The following is a 12,797-nucleotide window of genomic DNA, read 5'->3' as shown; positions in this document are numbered from 1 at the left end:
CAGGGCCTCCGAGCCAGACAGCCCAGCTCGCGTATGGGCAGACCCGGAGTAAGCAGGAGCCCCTGTGTGAGGGGCCCCCGCCGGCTCCTGCATAGGAGGAACCATTTCGGGCTCCATAGGCTGACCCTCCGCCAGGTAGTCCGGCACCTCGGGCTCCGCACCCTGGGGCAGCTCGGCGCGAGCTCGCTTAGCCACCCGTTTTCTCCTCTTCATGCCCTGGAATAAGTGCCCACCTCAGGTCCCTCGAGAGTCCATCGCACCTGCAAAAAGAAGTTCGACATCAGTAAAACAAGCAAAAGAAGAGCAAGACAGGATCACCAGGGGAAGAACCTACCCGAACTCAGGCCAGCAGCAATAAGCTTGGCCTCCGTCAGATACTGTTGACACGTCAGCCCAAGCCGCGCCCATTGCCAGAGGCCCTTCACCGTCTCTTTATCAAGTGTAACGCCGGAGTCGAGAGCGGCCATCCCCCAGCCGTTCTGAAACGGCCACCCCAGCGCACTTCGCACCCCGAAATAGTCCCGCTTCCACGCCGGGACCTTATTAGGGAGTTCGTGTAAGAGCTTGAAACCTGGGCGAGGAGACAGGTAGTATGCCCGCCTATGCCCAGGAAGGGGACCCACTTGCTTTTTTAGCATTAAAATAGAAGAAAAAATCTCCAAGTCCAAAGGAAAGTTCTCGTCGCAGAATAGGGAGATCGTCCCCACTAAATTCCCAATGGAGTTCGGGTGAAGCTGGCCGACCGTCACACCGAAGTGGTTTAGGACCTCGACAAGAAGAAGATGGAAAGGCAGCCGCAGCCCCGTAGCGAGCTGCTCCTGGAATATCACGATCTCATCAGGACCGTGTTCCCAAGGAAAGTTGCCTGTAGGGATAAAGTAGGCTTACTCCCCGGGCAAGTTATAGTAAGTTATGAGGGATTGGAGTCCCTCAGGTGTCACGGCCGAAGGTCCGAACTGGTCTAGAACCCGATCCCAACGAGAGGTGGACGCAAAACTACCCGAAGCCCCTCGACCTACGGGTTCAACCTCTTCCTTAAAATCTACATCGGGCTCGCTAGAACTACCGGGGGATGCAAATCGGTTCGTAGAACCTGCATCAGACCCGCTTGGACTGTCTGAACCCTCCGAGATAGACATCAAGGAATGGAAGACAGAGTTCCAGAAAAAGCACTCACCCGGGAAGAAGACTAGAGTAGACCACGAAAGCTCGAACAAGCAGAAAGAACCTGGGACGCGAGCTGAAGAGCTTGGACGCGAACTGAAACTTAGTCGCGAGCTCGAGAGGTACAGTGGCAGCGACTGGGGTCCCCCCCCTCGATTTATATCCACAGCAACCGAAAAGCGACGGTCCAGATCGAAGCCAATCCAACGGACCACAGCCGCGCTGACCGCACATCCTTCGAAGCCGAGACGTGACCAGTGCACGTCTTTCTGAAACGGACGGCGCCGGTGCACGTCTTTTTGAGACTGACAGGGTGTCAGCTCACATCTCTTCGCAATAAAAGCGTCTGCGGCACGACTCCCGAAATTTTAGAAAACGGCTACCGACACGTCTCCCAAACGCGCGCCTTTTTGAAAAATCAAAACGCACGCCATCAGTTGAGTAAAATTCAAGGTACGGGCCAAAACCCTCCTGCTACCTTACGAAACTCCCCACGCCAAGACAGGACCCTTAGCGCAGGGAGTGGGGGGCAATTGATGAAGGGAAATTTGGCCCGACCTCGCAATCACCCGACACGTAGCAAAAGCGAGCAGCTCGAGGCAGCAGAGCGCCCAAAACACAGGCACCAAAGGTAACCTGCAGTCTAAGAACTCGAGCTCCCTACTAGGAGCCCGAGCTCCCTACTAAGAACCCGAGCTCCCTACTAGGAGCCCGAGCTCCCTACTAAAAACCCGAGCTCCCTACTAGGAGCCCGAGCTCCTTACTAAGAACCCGAGCTCCCTACTAGGAGCCCGAGCTCCCTACTAAGAACCCGAGCTCCCTGTAAGGAGCCCGAACTCTCTCTTAGGCCCTAAGCCTCACAAAGCCGTGACCCGAGCTAGTCCACAACAGCTCGGAACACTCCCTAAACCGAACTCAAGACTCCATCTCGCTCGCCACCCCAGTACTTCACCTCCGAAGCACTAGACTGACCAAACATACCTGACACTGAGGAAGTCCGTATCCAAGGGCGGTGCGCCTGACTGATTTGGGATCTAACGCCTGACAGCCGCACTTCAAATGGTCTCCTACCACCTGCCACCGTCGTCACCAGCCGCAGAGATGGCTCCGACAAAAGGAGCAGTGGCGGTTCTGCCCGGCCAGAGGGGGTGACATCCGAACTGGCAGGGGCTCAGAGATAATCATGCCCGATCTGACAGAAGCCTAGAAGTGAGTGCGCGAGATGGTTATAAAAGGCTCCCTACCCCCCAAGAACGAGGTATGCTAACTTTGCGCTATCTAGCTTATCTTGCCTTTGAAGGATTCTAACTTGAGCTTCGGAGCCTTTACACCGGGTTCTTCCCGGAGCTTCTTCATCTCCTCCGTTTCAGGTCCCCCGCTACTCAATTCAGAGGCAAGATCGTTGATAGCTAAGACCGGCTGGATTGTGCATCATCACTAAGAAAAGTTAAAGGTAATAAAAAATACAAAAATAAAACAACCATCTATACATTTTCAATAATGTGCAAAGATAAGAATAAGCAATTATTTGCAAAAAAAAGAAGTTTGCAATATGTCTTTCTTTTTTTTCAAAAGGGACTCAAAAAAAAAAAAAATAAGAGGAAAGCAACCGAATCGCCATCAATCTATCATTACCAATCATGACTTGATGCCAATAACTAGGGTTACCTTTGGCTGTTGGGGCCCAACAGAATAGGCTGTTGAGATAATTTCTGGGTTGGGCATGTTCTAGAAAGTTCACTTATTGATGATCATGTTTTACTTTTAGTCAAAATAAATTAAGATATAATTACTAATTTATCCATTTTCATGATGACATAACATTCCCAGAAATTCTCTTAATAACATGGGGTGTTGACCCCAAATAGCTGCTAAAGTTTTTCCCCATCACTACCCATTATCGTACAATAGATTCTATTAGATATAAAAGCCATTGACGGTTTTATATAGAGTAGAGTACACGATTAATAGTAATGAATGATTGAGTCTTGATCGAGTTATTCTCTCCATCGTCTCCATTTCTCACAAATTAGCGGACTATCGTCTTTGAGCGGTACTTTGGCACTATGAGTTGACGGATTTTGTCCTTTCATTATTCTAAGAGAAATGGCATGCATCAAAAGCTTCATCGGAGCTAATGAAGTGATCATATTGGGAAAGAAAATAAGAGGGTATTTTGGGTATTATGTATTTGGGGCTTAAAGAAAAATATTTAAAATGATGTAACAGGAGTTAGTAATAAACAAATGATTAAATGATTATGATGCGACAAACTTGCTGCCACGTTCTTATCTGATGAGCCAGTATTTCATACATGGACTAAATTGTAGAAATTCCACTAAACCTCTTTCCTCTCAAAGTTTACTTTTAGTTGAATAGAAATGCAAATATATAGAATACAAAACCTTTCTGACAATCTGACGGTTCAACATTTCCTATTTCATTTTGGAGAGGGTGTTACGAATAACTCTCTTTCAACATAAAGATAACACATATATACTCACGATTTTGTTGTATTAGATTCAAATTTAAACTCTATATGGTTGTACTCACTTACATTTGGGAAAATTCACCCAAAACTCTGAGTTGTTTCACCCTCACATCAAATCTCAACTTAAAATAGATAAAATATAGAGGTAATAGATAAAAGAGAAGAGGTAAAATAAATCGTTTTATTAAAGTAGACACAAGGAAAGGTAAAATTCTCATTGATATTTTGGTAATAACGTGGAGATAAAAAATTTATTAAAGTAGTCACATGCCTTTGATATTATAATATGGAAATGGATCTTGTTATTTTGTCCATATACATAACTTCTTGTTCTGAATTTAATAAATATAGGAGCACATTATTTTCAAATACCATGAACATAGAAAAAGAACATTATCCTTACGGGACACCATATCTTAGCGAGGGAAATTCATTGACAATATCATATCTTTTACCAAAGTAGGTTGGTTAGATGTATCACCATCACCACCATGATATAGTTCTAAGGGTTTAGATAATAAGCTCACACTCTCTTCTTCCATTGGTTGAATCCATGGATGGTTTTTCGACTTTCTCAATCTTTGTAGCTCCATTGCAACTTCTTCCATAGTGGGCCTTTCTTCACCTTTTATACTGAGGCATCTTTTTGTTAGCTCAGCAACTACACAAAGTTCATCAACATTTTTCTCATCCACAAATCGATTTTCAATCATCTCGAAGAGACAATTTTCTTTCATTGATGAAATGAAATATGTAGCCAAGTTTCTTTGCTCTTGTGATCTTTCAAAACAAAGAGGTTTCTTACTTGTTAAGAGCTCTATAAGAACTACTCCAAAGCTATAAACATCGCTCTTCTCTGTTAATTGACTTGTGTGGAAATACTCTGGGTCCAAATAACCCAATGTCCCTTGAACCAATGTGGTTATTTGACTTTGATTCATAGGAAGTAACCTTGAGACTCCAAAATCAGATATTTTTGTTGTATAATTTTCATCTAATAAAATATTTGTAGATTTGATATCCCTATGAATGATTGGTGTAGAAACTGTAGAGTGAAGATAGGCAAGTGCACTGGCAGTTTCTGTTGCAATTCTTAATCGGTCTTCCCATGAAAGCAAGATGCCATTGTTTTGATGAATATGGTAAAAAAGGGTTCCATTAGAAACATATTCATAAACTAACAAAGGTACTTCGATCTCCAAGCAGCACCCCAAAAGCTTTACCACATTTCTGTGGTTAATTTGAGTGAGAATGAGAACCTCATTTATGAATTGCTCATTTTGGCTCTGATCCATTACTCTTGACATTTTAATGGCAACAGCTTGATGATTAGGTAAGATACCTTTGTATACTATACCTTGTCCTCCACGGCCTATGATACATTCTTCATTAAAGTTATTGGTTGCCAATTTTAACTCTTCAGTTGAAAAGATCTTTAAGAGCTTTGAGCCTCCATTTGAAGTTAATTGTTGCTGTAGAAGGAAGCCACCATTTTGCCTAAAGTATTTCTCTTTCAATCTCATGAATTTTCTTTTCCTCGTGATGAAGTATAACCAAGGGATACAAATGAGTAAAAACAAGATGCAAAAGCTTGTACCTACATAGCATATATATAAATCAATCATCAGCAAACAAAATATCTATAGGAGAGAAAGGACTCGTACAAAATACTCATTGATATATTATAATTTTCTTACACAATTTCATAAAAACAAAAATAATTCCAAGGATCCGTATATATTTTTTTCTTCCAATTTAATTTATACAACATTAGGAATGTGCATGTATACAATAGATCCTACAGGATGGACAGGAGAAGTCCATTGTTGATGTTAATTCCAGTTAACTAGTAGTCCATATTTTGATTTTTTTTTTAATATTTTGTATTAATAATTTTTCTATCCAGAATACTTGTCAGTGTTGTACTTGTTGTGAAATTGATGTAATGTTTCTAGCTCACTCCCAAACCTTCAATGTAGAATTGCACAACATAAGAACTCATTTTCTTTTAAATTAATAGCAAAAACCATTGTACTACTATTAAATGATACAAAACATTATGAAAAAGGTAGACGTGAATATACCTTGAGTTTTCTTAAATTGATTTAAATGTACCCTGATTTTTTTACACAGTCTAAAATATATCTCTCTCCAATATGCATAATTGAGGTGGCTTTCACTGGTGGCTACCTTCTTCACGTGTCCAACAAGTTAAAGTTGGTTTTCTGTCAAGCTTTTTCACGGTATAAAAACTATAAAAGCATTGCAGAATTTAATATTCTCTCCCACTCTGCAGTGAATTTCTAATTTCTGTTATACATAGTTTTTATTTTTTCAAGTGCTTGGTTGAGGTAAAACAAAATTTTGTCCTTATAATTTTCTAGTTTTAATCAATTTAATTCTCCATTAATCACCTTTTACTATGTTTTCTTTATATTTGCAGGTTTTTTTGTTTCTTCTGTACCTTCCCTTTACTGTAAAAAATAGCCCAACTTTCTTTTTGTTATTCTTCCACCTCACTAATAAGGTTGTTCACGGGTTGGGTTGGATTGGTTTATTGAGATTTTTTCAACCGATCCGACCTGGTTGGGTTACCTGGAATTAAAATCGAAACTGACCCTGTGTTAAGCAAAGCCGACCTGGTCGATTTGAGTCGGGTTGGGTCAGTTTCGGCTTTAAATTTAACATGGTAATAAATTGGTAGGTTAGAGAAAGAAGACTGAAATTTGATGTAAAAAAGGACACCTAATTCTATTAGAGAAAGAAGACTGAAATTGGTAGGGGGCAGACCAAGTTAAAATAGAAGTTATTAAGAAAATAGAAAGTTAAATTGTATTAGAGAAAGAAGACACCTAATTCTAATCTAAGTGAAAAAGGACACCTAATTCTAACTGTAATTGATTGCATATTTGGTGTAAAAGACCATAAAAGCTAGGATCCTTTGATTCTTTTCTTTAAACTTTTTTCAAAAAAATTCATTGTCTAGTTGTCTTACAATACTTGCTATTAATGTCATTCCTAAATAGAAGACTAGAAATTAAGTTAGGTTGTAAATAGGATAGAGACAACTTAGTTAAGTAGGAACTAAGTAGGTTATAATTACTAATTAAGAACTAAGTACTAACTACTAAGTCGGTTCGGTTCGGGTTAGTTTTGGTTTTCACGTATGAAAACTGAAACCGACCCGGACCATCGATTTATGATTTTTTACAACCCAAAACCGACCGGTGCTGAAGAAAACACGGCCAACTCAGATTGGGTCGATCCGGGTTGATCGGTTTGGTTCTTCTTATGAACAGCTCTACTCACTAGCTTCCTTTTCTTTTATTTCCTATTCGTAAGGGTAAAATAGGTTTCTTAAAATTTTAAATGACTTGTTTCATTGAAGTCCAATGGGATCAAACCACAAGGTATTAAGTCTATGTGAAAAACTCAAGATACATTTATGTCAATTTATAACAACTCATGGTATGTTTATGTCCTTTACCCTTATAAAAATTATAATTTTGTATGGTAGTATCTTACCATATGACATTTGAATCGACTGCTAAAGGATGAAAAATGCCATTAAAAATATGTTTCACTGGCATTTATATAAGTGCCATTAAAATTTGAATAAATGCCACTAAAGGTCAATTTTCCTGGCATTTATTTAAGTGCCACTAAAACCTTTACTGATGGCGCAATTCAAAAACACCACTATAACCTTTAGTGGCGCTTTTACCTATCTTTAGTGGCATTTTCAAATGCTGCTGAAGGTCAATTTTCTTGTTGTGGATACCGCGCAAACAAAAAAAAATTGATTTTATATGTCCTATGGTTACATTGATGATTTTTTTTTTTCTCCATGCTTTATCATACAAAGGTCCTTGACAACTGGGACTAAATGCAGAAGATGAATTTACAAAACTTAAACAAAAATTGCATTAGGACATGAATATTACCTAGGATAACCTTAATCACAGGAAAAGATTTGCTCTTTGGCTTGCAACCTGCAGGTTTCCTACCATCACCATAGCTACCGTTTGGGCAAGAGCACTTGTAAGATCCATTTGTATTAGTGCAAGCTCCTATGCAAGGATTATTATTTGGATCTTTACACTCATCTATATCTGGAAATATAACGATAATATATAAAGCATTAGATCAAATATTATAAGTTCTTTCAATTTCAGCTTAAATTCTGTTACATCAGAAGTTAGAAAAGATAGGATTATTATTTTAAAGAACTTTTTAACCCACTGATTAATATTGAAACTTGTAGTCACGTTTTAACAAAGTCATAAGAAAGAACATAATACCAAAAGCTCGGGGATAGGACATGGTTCGAGGTAGTAACAAATAATATGTGGACTCATATTTTTTCTGTGAATATAGCACTAAACAAGATTCATGTAACAGATCCCATATAGTTCATCTAAAACTTAGATGATGATAATATTCACGGTGATTCTAATAGAAAAGTATAAATGACATGATTAAAACAGTACTCAAAGAAAATTATCTCATGGCCTTCATTCCACTTTTTATTATTACATTATTTAGAGTTATGGTATTTCTTCACTTTTGAATTTATATTTATGAATTGGAATGAAAAAATATCTTTTAGATCATCTCAATTATGAGTTTATAAGTGATAATAGGGCTGATCAGCAATCAACTACTTTTGAATCTTCATACATGACCCCACCTGTTTGGTTCTGCTAAACAGAGGAGCCATGTGATCGAATCAGACCATCGTCAACCCCTAGAGCAAAGCTTGTGTAATGGAGTTTCTCCATGGAGATAATAGGGAAACTTGTTTTTATATGTGCTGCTTTTGAGTACTGGACCTAATGGTTGCTCTGGGCCTTGACTCTGTTTCGTTGAAACTATTCATTGTAAATTTTCTGAACTTTGTTTTTCTTTATTAAAATTTATACCTTAACTTAAAAAATTATTTGAAGTTCTGAGCTCAGGCCAAATCGAGTCCAATATGAATATCTATGCTGAGTTTAAATGAAACCTTGGGAACTTCTCCATATAGTATGGAAAATGTTCTCAATATGGTTGAGATATGCTGTAGGACATGTGTGCGGACACGCTCTGTAGGAAGCCAACACAAACTCTCCATTCAAACCAGACAATGGGCCTGGCCTAGGCTTTTGGAACGTCACTTCAAACTTTGATACATCTGTGTGATGTGTGCCATAATTTATTTATAATTCACTAAAAATTCATGGAATGAAAATAATATCATATTTGCCAGTATATTTATATTTATATTTATTTTATATATATATATATATAATTATAAAAGATGTATACAAGAGATTGAGAGGCGTACTCAAACCACAAATCAAAATACGGGCCCAGGCCCAGGCGAAGGCAAACTCGGACAATTCTATGTTTCAAAATTTTGAAGGAAGAGAGAATCCATGGAATTCGTACCTTGGCACCCTTCGGGGAGATAAGGATTCCCTTGAAAACCATTCTTACAATGGCAAAGATAACCTGGGCCATTTCTGGAGTTGGTGCAATAGGTGTTGTTCCCGCAAGCATAGGCGGTGTCGGTCAATCCTTCTTGTGCTTCCTCGCATGCATAGTTTCCAGTTCGAATTGCCCAATCAAGTACTATTGGAGTTCTGAACCCAACGTTGATAAGGTATTCGACTTCAGTTCTTGAACTCCATAGATAAGAAGCATTTGATTTAAACCATTCTTTATCGGACAGAAAGGCCATGCTGCATTTACTGATATTCGCAGCGGAGGATGTGGTATTTTGATTGCTGTAATTGTCAACTGATACCCCAAACGAGTTAAGATCCCCTGGTATCGACTCCTGACAGCATCCGTTGCCATCACGACGTACATTCGTCACCTCCCTATTATGAGGACAAGATGAGACACATTGGATGTACGACTCTTGGTCATCGTAATCAGACATATTGCCTTGTGTGTTACAACCGATTACCGTAAATTTGTTCCGTGAGTTAGAGAATCTGTATGCCTTTGGAATTTTGGTATAGACTGGGTACCATTCTGAGTCTCGGTTCTCCCCCATATAACAGTCGACAGCAGCCCAATAGGAGAAAGTTAATACGCCATCTAGTGATATGTTCAACACAATTTTATCACTATACTCATCACTGTCAGGGCCATACATCATCAGTTGCGGATGGTCAGTGGCTGTATTGCACAACAACTTGAATTCATCTCTATAACAGCTTGGATCATCTCCAACGAGGCCAAACGGGTACGGAATGCTGACATTTCCGCATTTGCTTTGACAACCTAGCTTTGTCTCCGGAGATTTTGGCAATACTGTTGGAATCGCTATTATCATCAATTGTTGTAACTTTAGGTGAACAAATGCAGCGAAAGCATTTTTATTTTGGATGAATTGATTTTGATGCTGCTGTTACGTTGAAATATTTTTATATGAATAGCCTTTACCAAATGAAGTTATTTACTCAACATCTCTCAACCATCTGATGCGTTTTAGGGCTTAGTTTTAGCTGGACAGTTATAAACAGATAGATAGATATTGCTATTGCTTAAAGCCTTAAACCTCCTCTCAGCCATCTCTCAACAAATTTTTCATATTGTTGAGTCTAAACTCCCTCCATTATCTTGAGCTGATGGAAGTGGCAGAATTACCGAAATACTCAACTTTGTGAATGGTAATTTGGTTTCTAAATTTGTCCTCCCCTATTACACTGGCTATAAAATTTAGTTAGTATAATTTTTTAAAATTTTATCAGTTTTTGTATCTCCTACATAAACATTTGTATGTATTTTTTTTAAATTTTACCGAAATACTCAACTTTTTATAATTTAATTAGTATAATTTATTAAAGGTTAGGTTGGGTCGGGCCTACGTTAGACTTAAGCTTTCTGAGACCTCAGCTCAAGCCCGTCCCAAGTTTAGGTCAATTCAAGACTTCAACCAATGTAAATTTGCAAGCCAAGTTGGTCTGGACTTGAATTAGGATCACCCAAGTTGCACCGTAGATATAGGTGCTTTTTGAGTATAGACATGTACTGCGTATGGGTCCATTAGTTCATGACTTCAATCCGAAGCGCGCCCATGATTCAAAACTACAGCGCAACAAGCAACGGCTTGAGCGCTACTAAAATTGCTATGCATGAATAAAATGAAGTTCATGGGTCCAACTAATTTAATACCCAAAATTATCCAACATGCTACCTTTAATTACTAGTTCATATCAAACTAGACAAATTTGGTTTGATCAGTTCAACTTGGTTATGCAATTTTGAAAACAAAAGGGGCAATAAAGGAAACTTTCACTAGAAGTTTGTTAATTAGAAAACAAGGAAAAATCAACAAAATAAGGGAAAATAACAAAAAAACACTATTAACAATTTTGTTAATAGACAGAAAAACGAAAAAAACGTAAAGGAAATTTTGTAAAAATATTGGAAAACTAAAAATGACATAAATTTTTTTAATTTACTGATAAAATTACAGAAAATTTTACTAAAAAAAATAACATAATTTTTTTAACATGTTAAGAGTAATATTTTTCAAAAAAATACTGAAATCAGAAAGTAACTAAAAATAAAAATAAGGGAAAATTACAAATCAGCAGCTTACTTTACATGATTAACTTATTAAGTACTTTAAAATAAATTAAATAACTTAGTTTTAATATCTTACTTCAAAATTAGTAAAATGAATTTCACAAAATTTATAATAAAATTAAATTTAAATTATTAATAAAAGAGTAACATAATTTAAACAATAAAAACTGTTATTATAATGAGAAAAAAGAGTAATTAAAGTTAATACAAATTAAAAAACATAAGTTAATTAAAATAAAGAAATTAACTTACTAAAAAAGTAACTCCCTCTTCCTAATGCCTTCCAGATTTTTGTTAATTTGTTAGAGAATACATAACCCAGAAAGAATTCTAAGATGGATAGGGTTGAGCTTTGCACAATTATAGATGTCCTAAGAATGTTATTTAACAAAGCTTGTGCATCACATTTTTGAGTAATAAAACTAATGAAATATAGTAACATAGTAAAAAAATATGATAAATAATAAAATCTAACACCTTTATCTAATAACACGTAACCCAAAAGTAGTTTGGATTGAGCTTGATACCATTTGACCCAATTGATATTGTCATAAGACTCATGCCACAATTTCTTTAAACAACACTTGTGCATCACATATGGCCGCTGACTAGTTACGGTCTGATGCCCATCAAGGATGATCTAGGCAGCCTGATGGTCTGATTGATTCTACAGTCGCACAACCTAGCTAGTTATGTGATAATATTTGAACAGTGTTCACAACTTTGACTATGTATTTTTCACGGCAAATCTAAATTTGTTTAAGTGGAATGTTATAGGAGAAAACGGATCTCCTGAAAGTGAAAATCATTTACACACCTTGAGAGCACAATGTGTACAAGTAGGAGGGATATTCCCGATGTATAGCCGGATGCCATGCTCTTACGGTGTATACATGATTTTTGCTCCAGGAGATCCGAGCTCGTTCCAGGAATAAAGATATTCTTGATCCAAATAGATAAACTAATAGTTCAAACTGGATACGTGGTCCCACTATTTCTTGCAGTATTAGAAAGTGTAATCAAGAGAAGTCTAATCTCATTGCCTTAATTGGCCAATTGTACTAAATTTTCCATTAAAATTTTGAAGAAAAAGGGAATTATTGTAGATGAACACGTACCTTGGCATCCATTGGGGAGATAAGGATTCCCATGGTAACCTTCTATACAATGGCAAATATATTCACGCTTGTTGTTAGAGTTGGAGCAGTAGGCGTTGTTTCCACATGCATTCATTCTTCCTTTCTCACATGTCTTGTTTGCAATTGAACTGTCTACCACTACATATATATCCAAAAATAATGCTTTTAAATATTACTTTTTTCTAATTAAGAGATATTGAAAATATATATTGATTACTTCAGCCATGATCAAATAGAATATTGGGTATAAGATTAGGGTCAATCTTAATTAGGTTTCAGGTTGAGGCTGACCCACACACCAGGCCCAAGGTATAAAATATTGAAGAGAAAAAAGATTATAACCGAAGGTAGCTAAAACACTGGTACTTTTATTTGGATGGGTCGATCAGATGGGGTTTCATCAAGTCGGGTTGGATTGC

The 12,797-nt window shown here is 37.8% G+C and overlaps 1 protein-coding gene across 1 annotated transcript in view; it reads right to left on the bottom strand.

Annotated features, from left to right (window-relative positions):
- Positions 1–3,916: 3,916 nt before the first annotated feature.
- The window catches only part of LOC148791581 (uncharacterized), a 45,222-nt gene continuing 36,341 nt past the window's right edge, over positions 3,917–12,797 (bottom strand). The window contains exons 10-13 of the mRNA XM_088888242.1: positions 12,358–12,516; positions 9,086–9,958; positions 7,600–7,767; positions 3,917–5,252 (exon numbers count right to left, since the gene is read on the bottom strand). Coding sequence (XP_088744368.1) covers positions 4,072–5,252; positions 7,600–7,767; positions 9,086–9,958; positions 12,358–12,516 — 2,381 coding nt within the window. The 3' untranslated portion in view covers positions 3,917–4,071. The remainder of the gene's footprint in view (positions 5,253–7,599; positions 7,768–9,085; positions 9,959–12,357; positions 12,517–12,797) is intronic.

The sequence above is a fragment of the Nelumbo nucifera genome, chromosome 5 (genome assembly GCF_055504915.1).
Source record: "Nelumbo nucifera cultivar China Antique chromosome 5, China Antique-T2T, whole genome shotgun sequence".
NCBI lineage: Eukaryota > Viridiplantae > Streptophyta > Magnoliopsida > Proteales > Nelumbonaceae > Nelumbo > Nelumbo nucifera.
This window is presented reverse-complemented; position numbering and strand designations above follow the sequence as displayed.